At 41.6% G+C, this 26,887-nt stretch overlaps 1 protein-coding gene across 1 annotated transcript; it reads left to right on the top strand.

Annotated features, from left to right (window-relative positions):
* The first annotated feature begins 1,298 nt into the window (after positions 1-1,298).
* MYH1 (myosin heavy chain 1) lies at positions 1,299-25,835 on the top strand. Its single transcript, XM_003416929.3, has 38 exons — positions 1,299-1,693; positions 1,786-1,929; positions 2,021-2,177; positions 3,238-3,265; positions 4,042-4,156; positions 4,248-4,340; positions 4,469-4,532; positions 5,219-5,317; positions 5,411-5,514; positions 5,674-5,812; positions 6,011-6,129; positions 6,217-6,366; positions 8,290-8,460; positions 8,568-8,880; positions 9,153-9,226; positions 10,364-10,451; positions 10,534-10,651; positions 10,930-11,053; positions 11,140-11,276; positions 11,368-11,623; positions 13,618-13,860; positions 13,999-14,175; positions 14,990-15,135; positions 15,216-15,306; positions 15,393-15,782; positions 16,558-16,684; positions 18,218-18,336; positions 18,497-18,693; positions 20,138-20,321; positions 20,593-20,758; positions 20,848-20,972; positions 21,357-21,665; positions 21,752-21,955; positions 22,532-22,657; positions 22,748-22,918; positions 23,195-23,299; positions 23,423-23,518; positions 25,354-25,835. The coding sequence occupies exons 1-38, from the start codon at positions 1,490-1,492 to the stop codon at positions 25,504-25,506; spliced, it is 5,826 nt and encodes a 1,941-aa protein (XP_003416977.1). The 5' UTR covers positions 1,299-1,489; the 3' UTR covers positions 25,507-25,835.
* The last annotated feature ends 1,052 nt before the right edge of the window (positions 25,836-26,887 follow it).

Below are 26,887 nucleotides of genomic sequence, written 5' to 3'. Positions count from 1 at the left end.
CTTCTGCAGTGGTCTGGAGAGTGGTCGTTGGGGGAGGGGGCGGGGAATTAAAAATACACACATAAAATCACTTCAATTTAAATGGCTGAGCACGCTTTTCTCGAAAAACCCTGAAGCGGATTTTGGAACTGGTTCTCATTAACTCATACCCTTTGCAATGCGTGAAAATGCTTTCTTAGAAACATTTGGAGTTTTATACACAACTTTTTCGGTTTCCAGCTTTGTAGTTGGCTTTTTAAAAATGATTTCATGATGGTATGCGATGCAACGGTTCAGGATGTTACCATTCACTCATAAAGAAAATGTAAATCACTACAGCTTTTACTCAGCACTCTATAACATAAAATGGGTACCTAGAATAGACTGAGTCCTTGCCTTGAAAAAGTTACCTAGATCTGCATCTAATTTCACAACCTGCACATTAGAAGTTAAAAAAAAAAAAATGATGGTATGAAAAATGATTGCGAGTATTTTCAGCAATCCAAAGCATCTTGGGTTATCTGAGTCGCTGCAGTTTGAGTAGAAAAATGTGAAATGGTTTATCCAGTGCTTTGAGCTTTCCTGGAAAAAGTATCTCATCATTATAAAATTGATTACATATAATGGTTATCGAGAGAGTTAACAAATGAATGAATGAAGGCAGCTAGAGGTGTGTGTCTAAAAGAAACGTTTTGTGAATATTAGTAACAGAGCAGGAAAACACAGGTAATAACACTTTATAATAAATCTTTGAGAAATACTGACGATGTGAAGAAGCTGGGTTTGTCAAGATGATGTTGCAGGAACAAGACAAACTGATATACGATGAAATATTTTTTAACAAAACGAAGCAAAACAAAGCTCCTCACATTTCTGCCTTCTTTTTTATCAGGCAGTCGTTATAAATCTCAAGTGATATAATCAAAAGATTTTCACTGTGGACAAAATAATTCCTATAATTTTAGCAACATCTTTCTTTTGGTCTTTTAATTCTCCATCTTCCACATGTGTTTGAAGAGATGTGAAGAATGCCATAAAAGACACCTAAAACACTTCCTGCCCACAAGGAGTTTATAATCCAATTGGGAAGATAAGAATCTATACATGACTGGGCTGGAGAACACCTTGCCATTCTTGTAGCTTTCTGTTCTGTCTAAGCCAGTGATAGGCAGCATACAAAGACCAATAAGCAAAACAGATGAAACAGTGAAAGCTGCTAAACTATCACAGTCGGTGAGCGAGAAACAACAGTCTCTTTCCAAATCCGTGATTAAGTATCCGTCAGCACACAACACAGGAGACTGACATTTCATCTACAGTGGAGCCAGGGAGGTGGTTATACCTAATGCAACGTTACATGCCCAAGGCAGTGACTAAAGAATATATATATATATATATACACACAATTTTAAATATCAATCCAGTAGTTCAACTTCTGAATTTATATCATCTCTTCCCTCCCTCTGCCAGGCAGGGTCCCCGACTGGGCTGCCAACAGTGACCCGCAGCCATGAGTGCCGACTCGGAAATGGCTGTTTTTGGGGAGGCCGCTCCTTACCTCCGAAAGTCTGAAAAGGAGCGCATTGAGGCCCAGAACAAGCCTTTTGATGCCAAGACATCTGTCTTTGTGGCCGAGCCCAAGGAATCCTTTGTAAAAGGGACTATCCAGAGCAGGGAAGGAGGGAAGGTGACAGTGAAGACTGAAGGTGGTGCGGTGAGTACAGCCCCAGGAATCTACCACATAGTATTGATGTTTTTTGCTTGGTCTCTCCATCGATACACATGGCTATTTTTCCTGTTTATCAGACTCTGACGGTGAAGGAAGATGATGTTTTCCCCATGAACCCTCCCAAATTCGACAAGATCGAGGACATGGCCATGATGACTCACCTGCATGAACCCGCTGTGCTGTACAACCTCAAAGAGCGCTACGCAGCCTGGATGATCTACGTGAGTTCATTCTCGTGTCTTTCTACTTACACGGGTGGTTCACATTTAGGGTCCCCATGAAATAATTGTATTATTTTTGATTTTGGTACAGACTTACTCCGGTTTGTTCTGTGTCACTGTCAACCCCTACAAGTGGCTGCCAGTGTACAACGCAGAGGTGGTGACGGCCTACCGAGGCAAAAAGCGCCAGGAGGCCCCACCCCACATCTTCTCCATCTCCGACAACGCCTATCAGTTCATGCTGACTGGTGAGTGGTTCGAATGGTTTTCCTAAGAATTATTTCATCTCACATAATTGCAAAGTGATAGAGCTTAAAAAGGCCTTTAGAGATAATCCAACCCCCTGGTTGTATAAAATAGGTGACTGAAGCACGGAGAGGTAGATACCATCAAAGCTGGGACTACAGTTCAGTTCTCCTGATTCCAAGTCCGCCATTTTCCCCACGGTGTTTCTGCTCCATCCATGTCAAGTTTAGTTATAGTCTCCTTGCTTGGAAATACATTTCTTGTTTATATTTAAATAACAAGAGTGAGATTAAGTAATGAATGAATCATGTTGTCTGAATAGAAATTAAAAAAAAAAAGTGTTCAATCCTTTAGTGCCTGTTGCTTGCTGGTTATAAGATACTTTTGGAGGCATTGTTATCTCTTTAAAGTCATCTGAGTACATTTCAGATATGATATCCTCTCCTTGAATGAAGATGCCATTTTGGGGGCTAAATGCATATAAACAGGAGTTATTTTACCCCCCTTAAAGGGTTTTCTTCTGATTGAGCCATTCTCTTTTACCCAGTCTTTCTTCGACTCAACGGCAAACTTTTGGGAAGGCTGCTCAGAGTTAGGGTTGTAGTGTGTGGCTGTAAGGACATTTTGTTACTTCTTGAGTAAGGACAGTTGATTCATTTAGAAACTAAACCTCAACTTTAGTCTTACTAACACTACTCGAACCTATTAAATGACAACTCAGGCCCTCCTGAGGATTTTATGCATTTTTACAATCATATGTCTTCATCAGCAGACAGCATGTGATGGAAATCCACAGATGACAATTGGGGGATGTGAAACCAAAAAGACCCACTTCCTACAATGGTTTAAGGAACTTATTTAAGGAACTTAAGCTATAACAACATTTTATATTTTTCTTCTCCAACTTAAGAGGCTTAAGAATAACATTATATGTAACTTTACAATAATATATTGAAAAACTCCATTGAAAATGACACTTAGGCTCAACGTCTTAGGAGTCTCCCAACCGAAAATTTTGTTTGTGTGATAACTATACTGACTGTCCCACTTTTTTTCCTTTAGATCGGGAGAATCAGTCTATCTTGATCACGTATGTATTCCTCTTCTGAGGCGTATTCTTCTTTTATTCTCAATGGGAAAATGACAGACAAAAGAAGAAATGAGCTAATACCCCATACTAAAGCTATGGCATGACCAGCCTCAAACTGGGTAGTGTTTTCCCTTTATTGCAGGGTTTGGATTGCATCATAGTATAAAGTAACTGTGGCCTAAATTATGCCATTTACTAGTCTAGTCTAGAAAGTACTACAGAACTTTCCTTGGAGTTGGAGATGTAAAACACCATCTCTGAGCATGACCAGAGTGTAGTCCAGAGAGTCAGCAACATATATAACCTTCTGAGGATACAGCGGGCATATTACCAGTGGTTCATTTTTAAGGCCTATTTGGGAATGTCTACTCCTTCCAAGACCTAATTTGGGTCATGTCTCTAGTCTAAGAAGCTGAAGAATAAGTCCTCTCTTGGTAGAGTTTCTGACTAATTGTCTCATTTACCATGTATTTGTTGAGTGACTGCTTTTCAGACACCTCAAGCCCCAGGCCTTAGTACACCTGGAAAAGAGCCTGGTATATTTAACACTTAAGAAATATGTGTTAAATAAATAGTGAATGAATTTCCCTATTTTTTGTCAGTAGAAAGAAACAGAAGTAATATGAGCTATATGAAAGCCAAAGAGAAAGATCTGGGAAACACTCCGACAGAGAGACATAGAAATAGATGCGTGAGCTAGTAAATGCTGATGGTGGAAGTCTTCTCACTTGTCGCCACAGTTAATTTCTGACATATGTTTGGTCTTTGTTTGACAGTGGAGAATCCGGGGCAGGGAAGACTGTGAACACCAAGCGTGTCATCCAGTACTTTGCAACAATTGCAGTTACTGGGGACAAGAAGAAGGAGGAAGTTACTTCTGGCAAAATAAAGGTGAGTCTGGTTGCCATAGTAAGAGGTCAAGGCTCTGTCTGGACTCTCAGGTAAGAAACTCTCAAGTCCCACACTGCTCTTTCCTTTGCAGGGGACTCTGGAAGATCAAATTATCAGCGCCAACCCTCTACTGGAGGCCTTTGGCAACGCCAAGACTGTGAGGAATGACAACTCTTCTCGCTTTGTAAGCGCCTTGGTCACAGAGGGTCTTCTCTGTCCTTAAATGCCAGAGGAAGTGTGTCTGAATTATTAATTGCACCTCTCTTGGGAACTTCAAGTTTTGCATATAACATCCTCTGTTTTATTTGCAAGGGTAAATTCATCAGGATCCACTTTGGTACCACAGGGAAGCTGGCTTCTGCTGATATTGAAACATGTGAGTAACAAGACCTCTTAAATAGAATCCAAGAGTGACAAATGATGGTTTGGAGAAACACCAGGAAGTTCCTGCTGAGCCTGGAGCCTGTAGAACACCAGTCTGCTGCCAAACATGCCAGTGGTTAATGCCAATCTTAGCCATAGCCCCCTGTGTGCTTTACCCACTTCAATCATGAGTTAATAATTTTGTGGGAACTGCCAGCAACAGCAAAGCTTGTCTAAAGTATCTCAGCCTCAAGATGAACTTGAAGCTTTCTAACGGTGAATGAGTTGCCTGCGGATTGAGTCTAGTCTAATCTGTCTAGTCCCAGCCTTGATAAATGTGGCTCTTAGTAGCCCCTCTACTACAGAGTGAGGGGATATCCTGGGGAGGGAAAGATTATCAAGAATCAATTTACAACAACAACAAAAATAATGAAAAATAATCAATTATATTCCAAGTGTCAAGGATCTTCTGTATGAGAAGTGAGTATGTCCTGGGTTGGGCGCGCCTCAGTTTCTGTCCTGAAGTAGTTAAAAGAACTGCAGTGGTGTCTGTGGAGCTGTAATATGGTACCCCAGGAGAATATTTAGTTGAAATCTCAAGGGGTTGATGAGATTTAGCTAATGATCCCAAGTTCCAAAACCACTCCAGGGTCACTTCATATTTTTTTCTCTTTATCCAATGTCTACTTTCCATTGCAGACCTTCTGGAGAAGTCTAGAGTTACTTTCCAGCTAAAGGCAGAAAGAAGCTACCACATTTTTTATCAGATCATGTCTAACAAGAAGCCGGATCTAATCGGTAAGAGAGAACTTAAATTCACAGGCTAGAAGTTAATGTAACATATACATCATATGTAACGTAAAACATACACTCTGAATTCTCTGTACCCAGAAATGCTCCTGATCACCACCAACCCATATGACTATGCCTTCGTCAGTCAGGGAGAGATCACAGTCCCCAGCATTGATGATCAAGAGGAGTTGATAGCCACTGATGTAAGTCACACACACACATACTTTAAAAAAAATCCATCATGTATAAGAATGACAATACCAACCTAATGTAGGCATGGTTACCTTAGGATATAGTAGAAATTCTCCTAAATAAGTTAGTCTATTCTGCCCTAACTTTTGTCTCATCATCTCTGCTGGCAGAGCGCCATCGAAATCCTGGGCTTCACTTCTGATGAAAGAGTGTCCATCTATAAGCTCACAGGGGCTGTGATGCACTATGGGAACATGAAATTCAAACAAAAGCAGCGTGAGGAGCAAGCTGAGCCAGATGGCACTGAAGGTACCAAATGAACCTCCATCCGGGTTGAATGAGAACACAGGCAAAAAAGTCCATTCCAAACTCATGTCTCCTTTGCAGCTGAGCTTCTGATGGGCATACACAAAGAGCTCCTGTAAAGTGATTCGCCCGTGACTCTGCCCCTACGAACTGTGTGGCCCAGCGTAGGTCACGCTGGATACCTGAATTATGTCTCTGCAGTTGCTGACAAGGCGGCCTATCTCCAGAATCTGAACTCTGCTGACCTGCTGAAAGCCATCTGCTTCCCCAGGGTGAAGGTCGGCAATGAGTACGTCACCAAAGGCCAGACTGTGGAGCAGGTACGTGCTCTTCAGTGAGTCAGCCACAAGCCAGGCCTTCGTGACACGTCTTTAATAACACCGACAAACACTGCCCTGTCTGTGCAGGTGTACAACGCCGTGGGTGCCCTGGCCAAAGCCGTCTACGAGAAGATGTTTCTGTGGATGGTGACCCGCATCAACCAGCAGCTGGACACCAAGCAGCCCCGGCAGTACTTCATCGGCGTCTTGGACATTGCTGGTTTCGAGATCTTTGATGTGAGTTAGCAGAAACTTTGTAGCAGAAAATTGTACAAATCTTGCTGCTGAGTCAATATTGGAACTGGTTTATGAGAAATGGCTACAATACAAACTGAAGTGACCCATGGAAGTGGGCCAAAAGTCCCTGAAAGGGCCTGGGCTTTGGAATGAGAGAGCCCAGGATTCAGTCTCCAGCTCCATCAGTCGCTAGCTGTGTGACCTTAGGTTACGGGAGAGCATCTGTCAGACCCTTGGGCAAACTAAACTAGGACCTGTATGTAAAGGACCCAGCAGTCCAGATTACACACTCACTTCTGAGGTTTTACTGCTAGCGAGGTGATTTCTGAATCCAGAGACCTTAGAAGAGCCCCTGAAGCGCACAGTCAGAACTCAGTAAATGATAAAGAAGGTGACAGTGGCAGCAAAGCGGGGGGGGGGGGGGGGGGAGGCAATGCCAGAGCCAAAGAAAGACCTTAAGATTCCAATCTGCCTAAAAGGGAAATGAAGTATGTGTTTAAATATTAGGTGAAACTCTAAATACGCAGGTATAGGAGGTGGCAATGGCACCGTCGAGAAACTCCCACTCATCTAAGAGAGAGTACCTCCCCCACAGATTGGGAAACAAGGCTCCCTGATAGCCCTCTGTCAGTCTGATTCCGAGGTCGCATTTCTGCACCTTATTTTATGAGTGAACTGAGAGAAACTGCATGAAAATTGCTGAGTTTTAAAGACAAGAGCGGTTTCAGCCATTCCCAAGCAGATAGAGGAAAGGAGTGAATAACCTGACACCGAGCAGTGACAGGAAGAGCAATCCAAATTGTGGGTTTTTTTTTTTGAAAACTAATAAACAAATATGGCAGTGTGAACTTACAACCTCTGAGTTTTTTGTTGTTGTTGTTAAATCTTAACAGTTTTATTGGGATATAATTCACATTCCATACAATTTGCCTATTTAAAGTATACAGTTCACTGGCTCTTAGTGTATTCACAGGTATCTGCAACTATCACCACAAATCGATTTTAGAACACCTCAAGAAAGCCCGTAGCCACTAAGCAGTCACTCCTTATCCCTTCTCTTCCCAGCCTCTGGCACGCACTGATCTATTCTGCCTATTCTGGACATTTCATATAAATGGAATTATATAACATAGGGCCCTTTGTGACTGACTCCTTTCACTCAGCATAATATTTACAAGGTTCATTCATGTTGTAGAACCTCTGACTTTTGTGTATCGTGCTGGTGCTCGTAGACGAGATCACACCAATTGTGTCTACAGCTAGATGTCCTAAAGAGTAAACGCAGGACAGATGTGCTCACATTCTGGCAGTTGTTCTGAACACTAGCTCTGGTGTCAAAGCATTGGAGACTCCACAGTGACAGACCACGTCACCTCTCTACCAGTGTTTCCTCATGGAAACAATGGGCAGATAGTATCATCCCTTTAAGAAGGTAGCTGTGAGGATTAAGTGCAGTAATTTGTAAAAAGCGCTTAGCATAGTGTCTAGCACATACTAAACGTTAAATAGATGTTAGACGTTTAATTTTTATTCTTATGATTAATAACAATGGACAGACCACAATGACAAACTTAGCTAGCTGTGTAGCAAAATCAGTAGTAGATAGATCATTAAGAAACCTCTGACTGAAAAAAAAACAGATGTTATAAAAAGCACGCAAGCTTTTTATTGACAAGGAAAGCATCACTCAGAGCTTGTTACTCCCGTGTAAAGAATAATTCTAGTAAGTGTGGCGACGCTTCCCAGCCAGGAGCAGCAAGAAAGGAACAGGAGGGAGTAAGGAGCTTGCTGCCTGCACCAGGAAGCATAACATCCTAAGAGGGTGCTAACAGCGTGATTGGGCTAACCAACCGAGAAAAGCCCCTTCCAAAGAGAATCTTTAACAATTTGTTATGTGTTAATTTCCGTTTTCTACTTATGCAGTTCAACAGCCTGGAGCAGCTGTGCATCAACTTCACCAACGAGAAACTGCAACAGTTTTTCAACCACCACATGTTCGTGTTGGAGCAGGAGGAGTACAAGAAGGAAGGCATTGAGTGGACCTTCATTGACTTCGGGATGGACCTGGCTGCCTGCATTGAGCTCATCGAGAAGGTATCCTCTCCTATCCGCCCATCCACTTCGAAGCCTCTTCTCACGTGCTCTGCTGCTTGTTACTGCAGCTCCTACTTATCCTGCATGCATTTTGCCTCCAAATCTAGCCCATGGGCATCTTCTCCATCCTGGAAGAGGAGTGCATGTTCCCCAAGGCCACAGACATGTCTTTCAAGAACAAGCTATATGACCAGCACCTGGGCAAGTCGGCCAACTTCCAGAAGCCCAAGCCTACTAAAGGCAAGCCTGAGGCCCACTTCTCCCTGATTCACTACGCTGGCACCGTGGACTACAACATTAATGGCTGGCTTGACAAGAACAAGGACCCCCTGAACGATACCGTGGTCGCCCTGTACCAGAAGTCTTCCATGAAAACTCTGGCTTACCTCTTCTCTGGGGCAGCAGCAGCTGCTGAAGCAGGTCATTTTCAATAAAATTAATCTTTTACTTAATATATAAAAACATAAATGGAGAAAGACTACACTATGATTGTTTGTGGAGCCCTGGTGGCGCAGTGGTTAAGAGCTCGGCTGCTAACCAAAAGACTGGCAGTTTGAATCCGCCAGCTACTCCGTGCAAACCCTACGGGACAGTTCTACTCTGTCCTATAAGGTCGCTGTGAGTCAGAAATGACTCGACAGCAATGGGTTTGGTTTGGTTTGTTTTATGACTGCGCTGTCTTTGGCCCACAGAGGCTGGTGGTGGTGGAAAGAAAGGTGGTAAGAAGAAGGGTTCTTCTTTCCAGACTGTGTCTGCTCTCTTCAGGGTATGAACTTCATTTTCTCTAATTAAATTCAGGAAATTAAATTTCACTTTATTGTGTAGGGGAGGGGAAGTAATATTGCAAGGATTCTAGAAATGGCTGTGTGACTCAAGGAGATAGGTCTGCTGATGGTGGCAGAACTGAGCTTTAGGGAGGTTTGGGATAGTCTGGAGGGGAGACCTTCGTATACAAGAGAGGCAGGAGTCAGGAGGGATGAAATGGCAGAAGTCAGGATCAGATGGCAAAATTCAATTCTGGGGCAAGAGAAATGTGATCATTTGACATTTGACACTTACAAGGCTCCATTGGGGTAGGATTAGGTAAAGCATGACATCTGGGCTGAGCCTTTCGAAGCATCCAACTAGTTTAGGTGTGTAGGTTTACATTGGCCTAGAACTCAGCTGGGTAATTTTGAAAACTGAGGGTCAAAGAATGGTGATGGGAATTGGAGGCTGAATTAAGAGAAGGAAATAAAAAATCAGATTGATCATAAATAACTCTTTAAGAAAAAAATTACTTTTCTTTTGGTAATCCCATTTCTAATGTGCTGAATTGAAGCTCCAGAAAAACCAGGATATCCGTAGGTTGGGAAACTTTTAGCACTTGGTAACATGACTGTTAGTTTTCTGCCAATCCAAAGAATGAGACATTTAAAAGGCCACTTCCCATGGAAGCAGCAGGAGGCCACAGCTTTGCACCTGTGACAAGGAATAGAATGTGATAGAGGGACAGATACAAGTCAAAGTTGGGTAAAGAAAGAAATGAGAGATTTGGAGGAAGGCATTAAATTAGTACTAAAACCAGACCACATCGCTAGACAAAAGAATATGGGTAGAATATCTGCATATGTCCAGAATGTCATACTAAAGTTAAAAAGTATGCTAGGAAATTCAACAGCAGTGAACCAAATAACCTTCACAACTACTTCTACAGATAGTAGAAAAATGTATTTGTAATGCACGAAAATGAGAAATAGGAGGCTATGTTGGGAAATGTGGACATACCAGAGACAACTCTTTGCAAATTCAAATCTGGATCCTCTTTGTTAGAATTTTGCCTGTATCATAATAATTATGCCTGTAAATATGCATGTAAGAAAGCAATGCATTTTTTAAGTGAAATCTCCATATGATTCCACAGGAGAATTTGAACAAGCTGATGACCAATCTGAGGAGCACTCACCCCCACTTTGTACGGTGCATCATCCCCAACGAGACCAAAACTCCTGGTAAGACACTTCTGATATCCAGACAAGCCCTGGTGGGTTTGCTTTAGACCATTAAATAAGGTGGGTGTGTTCTTGCTTTTAGGGGCCATGGAACACGAACTTGTCCTGCACCAGCTGAGGTGTAATGGTGTGCTTGAAGGCATTAGGATCTGCAGGAAGGGATTCCCAAGCAGAATCCTTTATGCAGACTTCAAACAGAGGTGAATTATTTTAAGAGGTTCTTGTTAGTTTAATGTTTGAATGAAAGAATTCTTTATACTTTCCATTAAAATTGAAGAGACACTAAATTAATAGATTCTGTCCTGATAGACCAAAAGTCTAAGGTCCTTTAATTATACAAAGAATAGATAAAGGGGTAGGTAGGGTTTCTTGTTTATATTCGCTAGACTACCCAATAGCTATGTTGTTTCTATAGTAAGTCAGGAAGATTTTTTGTTGGTGACATTGGCTGTATCATTTATTTCTTTGGCTTAAACAGATACAAGGTTTTAAATGCAAGCGCTATCCCTGAAGGACAATTCATCGATAGCAAAAAAGCTTCTGAGAAGCTCCTCGGGTCCATTGACATTGACCACACCCAGTATAAATTTGGTCACACCAAGGTAATAATTCTCTAAATCTTACCTGATGCAAATGCTGTCCTTTTCTTTATGTAAAGTTAACAATCTGAAACTTTGCCCACCTGTAGGTCTTTTTCAAAGCTGGTCTTCTGGGGCTCCTAGAGGAGATGAGAGATGAAAGGCTGGCCCAGCTGATGACCCGAACCCAGGCCAGATGCAGAGGGTTCTTGGCAAGACTGGAGTACCAGAGGATGCTGGAGAGAAGGTATTAACAGGGATACTTACCCCTATCGGAATAAGCCTTTTAATCCTGCTTCCTATTATAAGCTGACTGAACATTTCTGTTCATATTGCAGAGAGTCCGTCTTCTGCATCCAGTACAACATCCGTGCCTTCATGAACGTCAAGCACTGGCCCTGGATGAAGCTGTACTTCAAGATCAAGCCCCTCCTCAAGAGTGCGGAGACCGAGAAGGAGATGGCCACCATGAAGGAAGAGTTTGAGAAAATCAAAGAAGAACTGGCTAAGTCAGAGGCAAGAAGGAAAGAGCTGGAAGAAAAAATGGTAGCTCTGATGCAAGAGAAAAACGACTTGCAACTCCAAGTTCAATCTGTGAGTTGAACTCCAAGTTCAATTGTGAATCCATTTCTTGGCAATCTGAGCTAAATCTTCAATTCAGCAACCACTAGGGAAAGAGTTAGAAACCACCTTACGAAGGGGCTGGTTATTAATTTTTTCTAAATCACAGCTCCTTAGAATAGTCCATAAAACTTCATATACCACACTGAGGATTCTTCAGTGTCGAGAAAGGAAGAATAAAAATATTTTTCCTTTTCCCCTCTAGTTTTTCCTAGCAAAATAGGGAGAAGAAATAGATGATCTTTGCTCTTTAAGGTTTTCTCTACTGAAAAATGCAAATAAGAGCAATGAAAAAAGAACAACATTGACAGTGAAGAGGGAAGAGGCTTTCTGATGAAGTACATCAACTTGAAACCAATATTCTGAATTTTTAGATCTACAGTCCCCTGGCAATGTCCCTCTCAACTCTATTTTTAGAAACTCTCTAATACCTGAAAGAAAAGGATCATTGTAAGGGATAATGGCAATACTTTCTATAAAAAAAAAAAAAAAAAAAAGATCATTGTAAGGGATAATGGCAATACTTTCTATTAAAAAAAAAAACCAAACCCCGGGCCGTTGAGTCGCTATACTTTTTATAGATAACATTGATTTTTATGCAAAGCATGAGATTGATGTGGACAATTATGACAATTTTCTGTTTTCATTTGGATGTCCCAATAAGTATCCAGAAGCTTGGGGAGAAATATTTGATCAAGGGCAACTGTCTAACCCATTTTTGTGACCCAAATAACAAGAAAAGTTCAGTTGTGGCCACCAAAATCAACAATAAGGTTACTCTCCAATTCTCTATATTCAGAAGAGGAATCCAGATCGGTCCCAGTCGGGCCTATAGGTTTTGGACACATCATTAGAAAATTCAAAGAAACATGAATTGCAAATCCCTGGGTTACATCGTGACTTTCCTTGTACACTGTGTGGATCAGGGTTTTCCAAGTTGAGGAGAGGTTCAGAAAGAATCAAGGGATAACTGGAGGGGGAATCCAGGCTTAAGCTAAGCATCTCCTCTCCTTTGAGTAGAGTATGAGCTCTTTTCAATATTATTCTATCAACTATCCATTTAATATATTTTTGATGAAGAAGGCACTAGGGATACAATTTTGAGCAAGAGACATGGTCCCTGCCCTCACAAAGTTTATATTCTGACTCCTATTTCTTTTTGTAATAAACATGCTTGCTACTTCTCTCTAAACACTACCTTTTTTTAAATCGTGGTAAAGTGCTACAGCTGCTAACCAAGAGGTCAGCAGTTCGAATCCGCCAGGCACTCCTTGGAAACCCTACGGGGCAGTTCTACTCTGTCCCATAGGGTCGCTATGAGTCAGAATTGACTCGACAGCAGTGGGTTTGTTTTTTTTTTTTGGTTAAAGTATGTCTAACGTAACATTTGCCATTTTCACCATTTTTAAGTATACAATTTGGTGGCATTAATTATATTCACAATGCTGTGCAACCCTCACCACCATTTTTCCAAAATATTTTCATCATCTAAGCACTTCCTTCTAACATGCTCCTTGTCCCTGAGTTCTTTCAGGTGCTCCTTTTCATTCCAAGCTGCTCTGTCATGAGGGGACATGACTTCCCTTTAAGTCACTTTTCTGGTATTACATCTCCCTCCTAGAAATGAGTGTGATACCCAATTCTTTTTATTTTTTTCATATACTAAGCTTTTCCAAAAATAAACATTAAATGAAAAAAATGACTGATCTGAAATTATATATCAACAAATTAAATACAGGCTATAGTATATCTATTTGTATCATAATTTTACCAGGTACCACGACTTAAATTCCTTTTTATCTCCAGTGCCATAAAAAATGCCTAATAAATATTTGCTGAATGGTGGAAGGCTATTAAGAAATGAACTCAAGGCTTCAAAATGTAATTTTACTTGTTTGGCTTCAAAATACTAATATGATCTGAAAATCTCCAAGAGACTAAAATCTAAATGTACCATCCCTTCTCAGGAAGCAGACAGCTTGGCTGATGCAGAGGAAAGATGTGACCAGCTTATCAAAACCAAAATCCATCTCGAGGCCAAAATCAAAGAGGTAACGGAGAGAGCCGAGGATGAGGAAGAGATCAATGCTGAGCTGACGGCCAAGAAGAGGAAACTGGAGGATGAATGTTCAGAACTGAAGAAAGACATAGATGACCTTGAGCTGACACTGGCCAAGGTTGAAAAGGAGAAACATGCCACAGAGAACAAGGTAAAGACCACTCTCATGTAATTTAGATAAATTCGGAACACAAGGTATGAGTCATATTCTGTGATACTCTGTAGAGATTCTGCCACCCAACTAATCTGCTTTATAGCAGAGATCATCTCCTTCTCAACCTTTTTTTAGGTGAAAAACCTCACAGAGGAGATGGCAGGCCTGGATGAAACCATCGCAAAGCTGACCAAGGAGAAGAAGGCCCTCCAAGAGGCCCACCAGCAGACCCTGGATGACCTGCAGGCAGAGGAGGACAAAGTGAACACCCTGACCAAGGCGAAAACCAAGCTGGAACAGCAAGTGGATGATGTAAGCCTGACATCATATAACAACGATCTTCTGTGTGGTAATAAACTGAATAAGTATGAGTTTTTAGGATATAATGAGTACTTATCAAGTGCTTCCTATGTTTAAGAAGTATAAGACATCATCCCTGCTACAAGGAGTAAGACATAAACACAAGAAATCAATAAAGTTGAGGAACAGACAATATGGGAAAAAAGAATTAAGGGAAAGGAAGGTTAGTGTGGCTCACTTTGCCGACAAAGTGCGTCTTTTGCCGGGCTTAGAAGGTGAATACACTAAGGAAAAATGTAGAGGGGGGGAACATCCTGAGCCGGGAGTACAGCAAGAGTGAAGTAGCTGCAATGATCAAAGAGTTTTCTGTCACAAGAACAAAAGAGATTCCAAATAAAGAATGGAGGAGATAAATTTGGCTTCAAAAATGATCTAATATTGAACAGGGAACCCACTGTAAACATCTGAGTAAGGGAGAACGAACAAAGGTCCTAGCTTGGAAATATCACTACGGTATGCACGTGGATGAAGCACTGATCACGGTGGATCCCAGTAGGGAAATATACGAGTCATGTTTTGGAGGTAGTTGATTGTAATGATAAGGTAATAAGGCTCATTTCACCTTTTAAATGATAAATATCTGGGCTAGGTACAATAGCCATGAGAATGGAATAGATGAGACAAATCTGCCTAACTCAAACAAATATTAAAATAATTTCGTGATTAGATATGAGTAAAAAAGAAGTCTGTGATGTTTAAAATTTCCACTTGGGATGGGAGGTGGTGCTATTCACAGGAATTGTATTCATGGACTATTCACTTTTAGCTTGAAGGGTCTTTGGAACAAGAAAAGAAAATCCGAATGGATCTAGAAAGAGTAAAGAGGAAACTGGAGGGAGACCTAAAATTAGCCCAAGAATCTACAATGGATATAGAAAATGACAAACAGCAACTTGATGAAAAGCTGAAAAAGTAAGCTGTCAGGACAAAAGGTTGATGGGGGAAATTACCTATGGATATTTTCGTAACTGACCTACACGCTCTTCTAACAGGAAAGAGTTTGAAATGAACAATCTGCAAAGCAAGATTGAAGATGAACAGGCCCTCGGTATGCAGCTGCAGAAGAAGATCAAGGAGTTGCAAGTAAGGACACGATTTCCATCTATCCAGCTCAGAGAGGCCCAGTTACGACAGAAAGGAGCTGAGTTTGTGCTTTTCACTGTTTCCAGGCCCGCATTGAGGAGCTAGAGGAGGAAATCGAGGCAGAGCGGGCCTCCCGGGCCAAAGCCGAGAAGCAGCGCTCTGACCTCTCCCGGGAACTGGAGGAGATCAGCGAGCGGCTGGAAGAAGCTGGAGGGGCGACTTCCGCCCAGATTGAGCTGAACAAGAAGCGGGAGGCTGAGTTCCAGAAAATGCGCAGGGACCTGGAGGAGGCCACTCTGCAGCATGAGGCCACGGCGGCCACCCTGAGGAAGAAGCACGCGGACAGCGTGGCCGAGCTCGGGGAGCAGATAGACAACCTGCAGCGGGTCAAACAGAAGCTGGAGAAGGAGAAGAGTGAGCTGAAGATGGAGATTGATGACCTTGCTAGTAACGTAGAGACTGTCTCCAAAGCCAAGGTACCATCATGACTTAGGTCTTAAAGAGATTTCTCTAAGACAAGCGTGAATTAACCTTTCAAGAATCATTGGTAAATGGCAGGAGGAGACCACGGTAATGCAAGGCAAGGGACTTGGGCGTGGGGGGAGGTTGGAGCAACTTGGATGGGGCAGGAGCAAAGTGCTCACTATTTAAAAATGACCAGTTGCCATTGAGTTGATTCTGACTCATGGTGACCCGCCGTGTGTCAGAGTAGAACCGTGCTCCATAGGGTTTTCAGTGGCTGCTTTTTTTTGAAGTACATCAACAGGTCTTTCTTCCAAACTGTCTCTGGGCAGACTTGAACCGCCAGCGTTTTAGTTAGCCACCAAGTGCTTAATTATTTGTACCACCCAGGGGCTCCCAATGAAAATTAAGCTCTTATAAATAAAAAATGCAACTATAGATTCTGAGATTTTTAAGACACCTCACCTTGATTAGGCTTTTTACTTTTCTCTTAAGCACATTAAAAAAAAAAAATCTCATGAGCTTAGTCAGTTATCACTATTCTCAGATCACAGATAAGACAATTGAACAAAGACATTAAATTCACACAGCACTTTGGTGGCAGTGTGTTTAGTCCACTAGTTTGTGACTCTTTCCATCATGTTCTGAGATCTCTGTTGTTTTTGTTTGTTAAGATAGCTGGTTCTCAAAATAAATGGATACTGAGCTTCTCTGAAGTGCTTGGATTAGTGAAGCTTCCCATAGTCCAGATACTTGCTTAAGATGCCTTCTACCACTTTTTGCATGTAGGGAAACCTTGAAAAGCTGTGCCGCAGCCTAGAAGATCAAATGAGTGAACTTAAGACAAAGGAGGAAGAGCAGCAGCGGCTGATCAATGACCTGTCCGCACAGAAAGCACGCTTACAGACTGAGTCAGGTGGGCCACTTACTAGCATTGACATTGAAGGACAAATTTGCCTGGGAACCTCAATTTGCTGAAAAACTTTGCACTAAGTTACCTGAGAGCATATATTACCTCCCTGGGAGGTACCCGCTAATAGGAACACATTACTGACCAGTGTTAACCAGCTGCTATTTTTTTCTTAAAGGAAATCCAGGCTCTTTTGCTTTTGAACATTTCAAAGTAGGTTTGACTTTAAAAGTTAACAAAGTGTATCTCTCAGTATCTCTTTTCACTTTTTGAAAATGCTTTCATGAGCTGTTTCTTACCTGAGTATCCTCACTGGTCTGTGTAATATTATCCCCATTTTAAAGATGACACACTGTGGTAATGATGAAGTCATTTGTCCATGAGTGTTCACTCCAGTTCTTTTCCTGATGTCCTGCCAATTGCTGGGAACTAACACAGTTAAGCAGGGTGACAGTCGTGACCATGATCAGATCCAGCCCAGGGGTATTCAAGTGAGGCCTGTGGATTTTGGATTACCCAAATTGGAGAGTCTCTGGCTTTATTCCTTTCTCTATTAACTTATCCAACTTTCTACCTTAGCAACATCCCCAAGTTAGATGCTCTATGAGGTCATCTGGGCTATTAAATAACAGGTGGGTCAAAGTGTTAGAGAACCATTCAACCCCTTCATACCCACTCAAATAGCTGTTCTTCTTGGAACAAGGCTCAAAGTGAAGTTTTTATTGTTATTCAGATGGTCAGTTCACTTTATGAAAAAGAAAAACTGTATTTTCAAGAAGTCAAAATGCTCTTGTGGTTTCCTCAATACATGGTTACTCCTAGTAACTCAGTAGTATGAGGAAAAAAAAGGAAGTGTGACTCATTACATGTTGGAGGGAAAGACTTCCAGACAAGTAGTTCGAAAATGGTGTTGGAAGGTTTTTTCCCCCATTCCAATACCATCTAGAATATTTTTTGAATTATGGTGCTTACAGAGTTGGAGATTAATTTGCATGCCATTTAACTTGGGAGTTGATTAGTTATTCATAGACCAACTTATTCTAGGGGTGAGAGGATATGTGGTCATTAATACAAGAATGCTACTAGAGTTTTCTTTTGAACATCACTTCTAGTTATAGAAGCAATTGCTCCATGTCTCCTATTTCCCACAGGATAAATTCTCCATTTCAGCTATCTTTCAATGAAATGGAAACTAGTACAACACTATTACCTCAGACAAAGAGTGCTGCAATATTTTGTTGGTTTGATTTACATTTCTTATCATGTGTTTCTTCATCAGTTTCTATTGTAGTCAAATGAACTTAAATATCTTCCAAATCTTTTGTGTTGTTCATAAGCATGTAGTCTGCTTCAAAGTTCTCTATACTTCACACTCTTACATAGATTTGCTCATGCAGGTTGAAATGGATGTTGGTGGTTTATTGGTAATCCACAGTCCCCATCATGTTTCAGATCTGCTTCCTTCCTCTGCTCCAGTTTTCAGTTTAGAGCTGTAATTTCCAAAGTAACAGTGAGTTTTCTGGATCTTGGTCTTTACAGGTGAATTTTCACGCCAGCTAGATGAAAAAGATTCATTAGTTTCTCAGCTCACAAGGGGAAAACTGGCATTCACACAACAGATTGAGGAATTAAAACGGCAGCTTGAAGAGGAGATAAAGGTAAACCCTACCTATTGTTGTTATTGCCATCATCGTTGTTTTGGTGGTTATTTATCTTCTGCTTACTTGTACAGATTTCATTCCGGTGGTCTATAGGGACTTTGGGACTGTATACCACTTTAACAATGCAAAATTAAGTTGTCAATCTCCATGTTTCCAGGCTAAGAGCGCTCTGGCCCACGGTCTACAGTCGGCTCGCCATGACTGTGACCTGCTGCGGGAACAGTACGAGGAGGAGCAGGAAGCCAAGGCTGAGCTGCAGAGGGCAATGTCCAAGGCCAACAGTGAGGTTGCCCAGTGGAGGACCAAATATGAGACAGATGCCATCCAGCGCACAGAGGAGCTAGAGGAAGCCAAGTATGTCCTAGTCTTGGCTAAAATGAGAATATCCCTGTTAATAACCAGAGTATATCTGCTATAAGTACTATATGGTTAAGTAGGGTCCTTGTTCCCAAAAACAAATATAAAATCTATGGGAAAAACATGCATGACCATAAACATAAGGAAGAAAAACAAATCCTCTCAGTTGTACAGGGAAAGAATTGTGGTAAAGAGTAGAAGAAGAAAGGATGGAAAGAAAGAGGAAGCTGAATGATTATGGAAAGAAAAGAAACTTTTGACTTCATTCCATTTATGCAGGTGCAGATACAATGAGAGTTCATTCCGCTCTCCTGCGCCTCTCATTCCTCTTAGCCGCTATGGGACCAAATGGGCCAAGCTGATAGGCATGTAAGAGAAAAATCATCAGGCATTAGAGCACATCTCCTTTGAGATGTAAACATACAGCTATTTGAAGGGGAAAAAAGTGGTAGACTGCTAAAAACCAAAAAGTAGACAGGAAATTCTGTAAGGAGAAAGAAAAAATATTAAGTTTAATAAAGGACTAAATATTCAATGCAACTCAAAAGCTCAAGACTGGATTGTGGTCAGAGGGAAGACAAAGTTTAAGGAGAGATCAATCATTTACTCTGTGAATGATGTACAAGCATATAGTTGTAAATGTAACGTTCTGGGGGCATGCCTTAGAAGAGATTCTGAGAAGACCTCTCAAAGCAAAATTCATATTGATTTGGGAAAGCTTCATTTTATTAATGGATTATTGAAAGGCTGGTAAAAAAAAAAAGGGATATAACTGTTGTTCTTAGGTGCCGTTGAGTCAGTTCCGACTCATAGTGACCCCATGTACAATAGAACGAAACACTGCCCGGTCCTGCACCATCCTCACAATTGTTGTTACGCTCAAGTCCATTGTTGCAGCCACTGTGTCACTCCGTCTCATTGACAGTCTTCCTTTTTTTTTGCTGACCCCCTACTTTACCTAGCATGATGTCTTTCTCCAGGGATATAATCAGACAGACAAAATCATGTCTATTTCATTTGAATTTAATGTGGTAAACATTTGAGTCCTTAATATGTATTATAGCCTAAAGAATACAAAAATTAGTAAGAGACAGACTTTACCCTCTGGGATCAAAATTTAGTGGTGATATAGACATAAACAAGAATAATTCAAGGTAAATGTTAATATTCTATAAAGGAGAAAAAGAGCAGCCACCTTGAAGGGTAAACTGTTGTCTTGAGGTGGTCATAGATGTCCTCAAAGACAGACTATGGAGATTGGCAACAGTGAAATTTGGGTTGTTTTCAGTGTTTGGTGAGTAGGGAGTGAGGATGAGATAACACTGAACTGGACTTAAAAAAACAAGCTTGAAGGCCAAATATTAATCTCCTATCCCTTCTTTGATACACCCAATTCTGCTGATAGCCTCCTACTTCTGTTCTCCATATTTCACTTTTTTAGGAAGAAGCTGGCCCAGCGTCTGCAGGATGCTGAGGAGCACGTGGAAGCCATGAACGCCAAATGCGCTTCCCTTGAAAAGACGAAGCAGCGGCTCCAGAATGAAGTGGAGGACCTCATGCTCGATGTGGAAAGATCGAATGCTGCCTGTGCGGCCCTGGACAAAAAGCAGAGAAACTTCGACAAGGTATCTGCACCAGTTGCTGCTTCAACGCTCAACATGGGATGAACTGTGGCCTGCTACCTTCAGTGGGCCTTATCCAAACCATCTGAAGGCTATTCTTAGTTGCTCCAGCTCCATGGGCAAGTGGGGGACCCCTGTGGTTTTCTACTTTTCTCATTTGAAATTATTGTTCAGTAATAGATTATCTCAACTCTGTTTGAGAGCCGCCTGCTTAGATGGCTTTCATCCATCCAATTTGCTCCACTGCATTTCTTAACTATTCCTTGTCCCTCAGGTCCTGTCAGAATGGAAACAGAAGTATGAAGAAACTCATGCTGAACTTGAAGCATCCCAAAAGGAGTCCCGCTCACTCAGCACAGAGCTGTTCAAAATTAAGAATGCTTATGAGGAATCTTTAGACCAACTTGAAACCTTGAAGCGGGAAAATAAGAATTTGCAACGTGAGTACATGTCACTTTTTCTATAACAAAAGACTTGAAAGAGCATTTTCCTTCTCTGAACAAATATCTCTATTTTTGCTCACCAACAGAGGAGATTTCCGATCTCACTGAACAGATTGCAGAAGGAGGGAAACGTATCCATGAATTGGAAAAAGTAAAGAAGCAAATTGAGCAAGAAAAGTCTGAGATTCAGGCTGCTTTAGAGGAGGCAGAGGTAGGCATCATACCGTGTACTCTAAAATAATTATAAGAGGAATTAGGTTCTATTTCATGCAAGGTTGGTAAATCAAAAGAAGAGAAAAATATTTTTTTGCTCTGTGTACTAACCATAAGGATGGAGAATTAACCATGCATACAACCAACATGACTATGTGTCAGGAACTGGGTTACCCTGAGAAAGCAAACATGACTAAGTTAAGCACCTGCCTTCATGGCAACAGTCTAGCTGAGGAGATAGATGTAAAACCAAGTACAACTCAATGTAAAATTTTCTATAACAATAAAGATGTGTATGGCAGCACAAAGCTAGGAACCAATTCTTGTTTCTAGGATACCACACTTTCCACTCCCCTGCTAATGTCACCCCTTACTCACTAAGGCTTCCCTTGAACACGAAGAGGGAAAGATCCTGCGCATCCAGCTTGAGTTGAACCAAGTCAAGTCTGAAATCGATAGGAAAATTGCAGAAAAAGACGAGGAAATTGACCAGCTGAAAAGAAACCACATTCGAGTGGTGGAGACAATGCAGAGCGCACTGGATGCCGAGATCAGGAGCAGGAATGATGCCATCAGGCTCAAGAAGAAGATGGAGGGAGACCTCAATGAGATGGAAATCCAGCTGAACCACGCTAACCGCATGGCTGCTGAGGCCCTAAAGAACTACAGGAACACCCAAAGCATCCTCAAGGTAATGGGCTCCAGAGACAGTCCCAGAACAACTGGAGTGAGTGCGGCTCTGAGAACAGGATGTCTCAATGACTGTTCATTCCACAGGACACCCAGCTCCACCTGGATGATGCTCTCCGGAGCCAGGAGGACCTGAAGGAGCAGCTGGCCATGGTTGAGCGCAGAGCCAACCTGCTTCAGGCCGAGATCGAGGAGCTGCGGGCCACTCTGGAACAGACAGAGAGGAGCAGGAGAATTGCAGAACAGGAGCTCCTTGATGCTAGTGAGCGCGTGCAGCTCCTGCACACTCAGGTGGGTGTAACAATAATAGAATAATAAAAAAAAAAATACAATGGGATGGAAATGAAATTCTTGCTCAATTCTTAAACAAACAAACAAAGAAACAAACAAAAATCCCAAAACAACAGTTGCCGTCCAGTTGATTCGGACTCATGGCAACACCATGCATGCAGAGTGGAACTGCACTCCATAAGCTTTTCAAGGATGTGACCTTTCAGAAGCAGATCACCAGGCCTTTCATTCAAGGTGCCCCTGGCTGAGTTTGAACCACCAACCTTTTGGTTAGTAGTCAAGCATTTAACCAATTGCACCACCCAGGGACTCCTGCTCAACTCTTAGTACTGGTTTAAAATTTATCCACAGTGTTTCATAGAGGAAGAAGATTAATGGTATTTTTGTTTATCTGAATTGTGACATCCAGAGTTGACTGTTTTTTAAAATATATATTGTCTACTCAGATCATTTATGGAACTAGGAGGTACATTTATGGAAATTAGTTAATTTAATTGGTTTGTGAGTTTGTTAGTATATTGGACCTTCTAACTTTGCTCTTGTGTACTTAATATTTTAAATTTTCTATTTAACCAGAACACCAGCCTGATCAACACCAAGAAGAAGCTAGAGACAGACATTTCCCAAATCCAGGGAGAGATGGATGACATTGTCCAGGAAGCTCGCAATGCAGAAGAGAAGGCCAAGAAGGCCATCACTGATGTGAGTGGAAAGCAACACAGTGGTGGTCAAACTTGAATGTTGATGTACCATCTTGCCTCTCTTAATCGATTTAGTTTTATTGCTAATTAGGCCGCCATGATGGCTGAGGAGCTGAAGAAGGAGCAGGACACCAGCGCCCACCTGGAGCGGATGAAGAAGAACCTGGAGCAGACGGTGAAGGACCTGCAGCACCGTCTGGATGAGGCTGAGCAGCTGGCCCTGAAGGGAGGCAAGAAGCAGATCCAGAAGCTGGAGGCCAGGGTAGGTCTCCTGATCGGCATATATTTCCTTCTTGTTCCAATCCAAAAAATGACTTTGAATACTCACTGCTGCTAGATGATGTGGGGCATAAAGAGATGAACAAGAGATAGTCCCTCCTGCTCAAGAGCTTATAATGGGGACGATTATATAAAACTAGGGCATCAAAAACTACCTATAAAGTAGAGTAAATGAAGTCCGAGTCGTTTGAAGGAGGAGAAATACAGCTGAGTGAATAAACCACAGTGAATGTCTTTAAAAATGCCTGTCTTCTCGCAGGTACGTGAACTTGAAGGAGAAGTTGAAAGTGAACAGAAGCGCAACGTTGAGGCTATCAAGGGTCTTCGCAAACATGAGAGAAGAGTGAAGGAGCTCACCTACCAGGTAAGGAAAATGGTCCCTCTGGGCTCTCACCCCAGTCTGCGAGGGATCTACAACCAAAGGTACAACGCAAAGGGTTTGGTATTTGCGATTTCAAGGAACTCACTCTTTAAAATGTTATTTCAGACTGAGGAAGACCGCAAGAACGTTCTCAGGCTCCAGGACCTGGTGGACAAACTGCAAGCGAAGGTGAAATCTTACAAGAGACAAGCTGAGGAAGCGGTGAGTTCCGACCACTTGCAGGGGTTGGGCATCTCCGGTCTACACAGGCTTCCAGGACAATTTAGTTGAAGGGACGAAAGAAAGGATAGATGAAATGAGGAACGAAAAAAAAAATGGTTGGCTGAAGGTCTGAAGAATGATAAGAAACCAACCACTTGATGAGCTAGAGAGAAATATTCTAGGGAGGGGAAAGAGCAAGTGCAGAAGTTTTGAGTAGAAAAGAGGGTGGTTCAGGGAAAAGAGAGAAGGGTAGCGTGGTTGCAGAGGGACAGTGAAGAGAGTGGCAGAGACGGGGCAGGAGAGCTACACAGGAGGCAGATCTCGGGGGCTTCTAGGCCGTGAAAAGAAGTCTGGATTTTATTCAAAGTGCAATGGGGCACTGGGAAGCCACAGGAGGGAATGAAGGTTGGTCAGTCATGATCTGATTTACATTTTTAAAAAATAGTATTCTGGCCACTCTGTGCAGTAGGGATTGTTGGAAACACAGGTGGACCCAGAGAGGTCTCATTAGGAGGCTTTTCAAGTGGTTCTGTGGTGTTGATTAAGGTAATAGTGGAGCAGATAGGGAGAAGTGGAGAGATTCAAGATGTATTTTGGGTGTAGAAACTCTAAGATACACTAATAAGCTAAATTTGGGAGATGAAAGAAAGTAAACCAAGGATAGCTCATGGAGTCTATGGTTTGGATAACCAGGGGTATACTGTAACACTTACCAAAATGGGGAAGTAAGGGATTTGCAAGGTAAGAAGGAAACAGGAATTTGATTTTGGATACATTAAATTTGAAATGCCACTATATAAACAAGTGAAGATGTTAAGTACATAGTTTGTCAAGTAGGTAGTTGAATATAAGAATCTGGAGCTGAGAAGGTCCAGAAATCACGTTCAAACCACTAAATTCTTGGCACTCCACCTTATTTCTCTGTTCTGTGATTCATCTGAAATAATAAACAATATCAGTTTCCTAAGTATGAATGCACATAGCTACTTATCACAGATTGGTTCCTCTGTTCATTTATGGTTTCTCCTTTTTTCACTGGCTTCTGAAGTCTGAGATGAGGGAGACAGAGAGAGAGAATGATGGCTAATGGATACACTTCTGTGCACATGAGCACACGTATAGGTACACACACACACACCTTGGACAAGTGACTTAACCTTTTTCTAGGCCCTACTTTCCTCTGTAAGAGGAAAATCTGCGGCTTTTTCCAAGTTATATTATTTAGTGATTCTAAGCTTTAGGTATGTTCTAAATTGGAACGTTACATTGTGGAGGATTCTTAATGAGCCCTGTAAAAAAGAGACTAAAACAGGGCTGGCCTTCTCAAATTCACTGCCGTAAATTCAAGCGTAGTCAGACACCACTCAGACTCTTAGGAAACAGTAAACTCCTTGTTAAATTTGTAAGCTGCATTAAGTGGCAATAATTTATACCCACAGGGTGTTAATTTATATTCAAAGCTTTAAAATTTTTTTTTTTTTATATAATATAGAGTATGTTCTTGTATTTTTAAAAGGTCTGGTTCCATTCTTAGAATTCTGGAAAACAACAAGGCTGGAAACCTGGCAGCATTTGATAGTAGCTCCAGTGTTATACTTTTGCTTTAGAACTTCTTAGAGACAAATGTCACCTGTCAGTCCTTTTATTCATGAGTTCAAGAATCATGAAAGAAGTTAATGTAAAAAGAAAAATTCAAGAGCAATTCTCTAAGCTTCTTAAAATATTTACTAGAGTGAATCATTTTTAAGTAAAAAAACAAAAAACTAAATGTCTATTTGACCTAAGATTCTAGAAATTCTGAGCTTTTTTCCTCAAAAATGCAATTCTGCTCTCAGGAGGAACAATCCAACATCAACCTCTCCAAGTTCCGCAAGCTCCAGCACGAGCTGGAGGAGGCCGAGGAGCGTGCTGACATCGCCGAGTCCCAGGTCAACAAGCTGCGGGTGAAGAGCCGGGAGGTTCACACAAAAATCATAAGTGAGGAGTGATTCACCCAAATGCTGCAAGGTGACCAAGGAAATGCACAAAATGTGAAAATCTTTGTCACTCTGTTTTGTACTTACAATTTTTGCAGATAAAAAATTTACCTGCAAAGAACTTGTGAGTCTTTTTTCCCCCACTGTGTCAACGCATCTTTTAGGCACCAAGAACAGAAAAACGTATCAAAATATTTGGCTTACATCTTGTGGAAGAGCACTTAGTTACCAAGATTAAAACACGACCGAGAGCAGCTAGGCCAATCTAGTCAGTAAGTGCTGTGAGCCCAACACAGCTCGGAGGACGCAGGTGAAGCCTAGACGTACCTTAGGCGCACAGATCATACAGCATTTGGCAAATCTCACTTGGCAAACATCAGCTAGTTATCAGAAAGTAGATTTTTTGTTGATGAAGTTATTGATTTTCTTCATATTATGATAGAAAATCCTTGGTCCTAAGATTAGATAAAAATAAATTAAGTCACATAAAAGGAAAAAAAAATGGATCAACTACTGCTAATAATATTGAGGAAACCCTGGTGGCATAGTGGTTAAGAGCTACAGCTTCTAACCAAAGGGTCCGCAGTTCGAATCTACCAGGCGCTCCTTGGAAACTCTGTGGGGCAGTTCTACTCTGTTTTATAGGGTTGCTGAGTCGGATCTGACTTGACGGCAAGGGATTTGGTTTTTTTTTTTGGGTTTAACAATATTTAAAATGAAATCCTTCACTGTGACTACTTGAACCTTACCCTTAACCAGTTGGCATCAAATCAGTTCTGACTCATGGTGAACTCACATGTACCAGAGTAGACTGTGCTCCACAGGGTTTTCAATGGCGGATTTTTCAGAAGTAGATCGCCAGGCTTTTCCTCCAAGGCACCTCTGGGTAGACTTGAACCTCCAACGTTTCAGTTAGTAGCTGGGTCTGCTAACCTTCTGCACCACTCAGGGACTCCCACTATGACTACATGAACTGTTAAATTGGGATTAAGACCCCTTGAGAAAGAAATATGCTCCATAGGTTTTCTGGGTCCTTTTTAAACATGAAATGTTTAGCTCTTTGTTACCCACTGATACTGTTTGCTTTTTGAGCCTCCTCCCCGGTTATCATATTACAATGGTAAAGAGGAGTTAAAAATGGATATGTTTTCAGCATTTGTCCTCCTGTTTCACTGAAAACTTCTTTATCTTTTACAAGGCTTTCTCCCAGCACTTCCAATGGCAACAGAAGGTCAATTAACGTAAGAAAAAAGTCAGTTCCCTACTCTCATTATCTCACATTTAGATTTCTACGGTGTGCCTTTCTATAGTGCCGTGGCAACTACCATCATCATTACTATAGTCAGTAGTGGTACAGTGCTTAAGTGGCTGCTAGCCAAAAGGTTGACAGTTC

Source organism: Loxodonta africana, chromosome 18 (genome assembly GCF_030014295.1).
Source record: "Loxodonta africana isolate mLoxAfr1 chromosome 18, mLoxAfr1.hap2, whole genome shotgun sequence".
Taxonomy (NCBI): domain Eukaryota; kingdom Metazoa; phylum Chordata; class Mammalia; order Proboscidea; family Elephantidae; genus Loxodonta; species Loxodonta africana.
The sequence above is the reverse complement of the archived record's forward strand: the minus strand, read 5'-3'. Positions and strand labels throughout refer to the sequence as shown.

Coding starts and splice junctions, on each gene's coding strand:
- MYH1 (XM_003416929.3), top strand. CDS start 1,490: ATGAGTGCCGACTCGGAAATGGCTGTTTTTGGGGAGGCCGCTCCTTAC. Junction 3,266..4,041: donor AATCAGTCTATCTTGATCAC/GTATGTATTCCT, acceptor TTTGTTTGACAG/TGGAGAATCCGGGGCAGGGA. Junction 20,759..20,847: donor GGAAAATAAGAATTTGCAAC/GTGAGTACATGT, acceptor GCTCACCAACAG/AGGAGATTTCCGATCTCACT.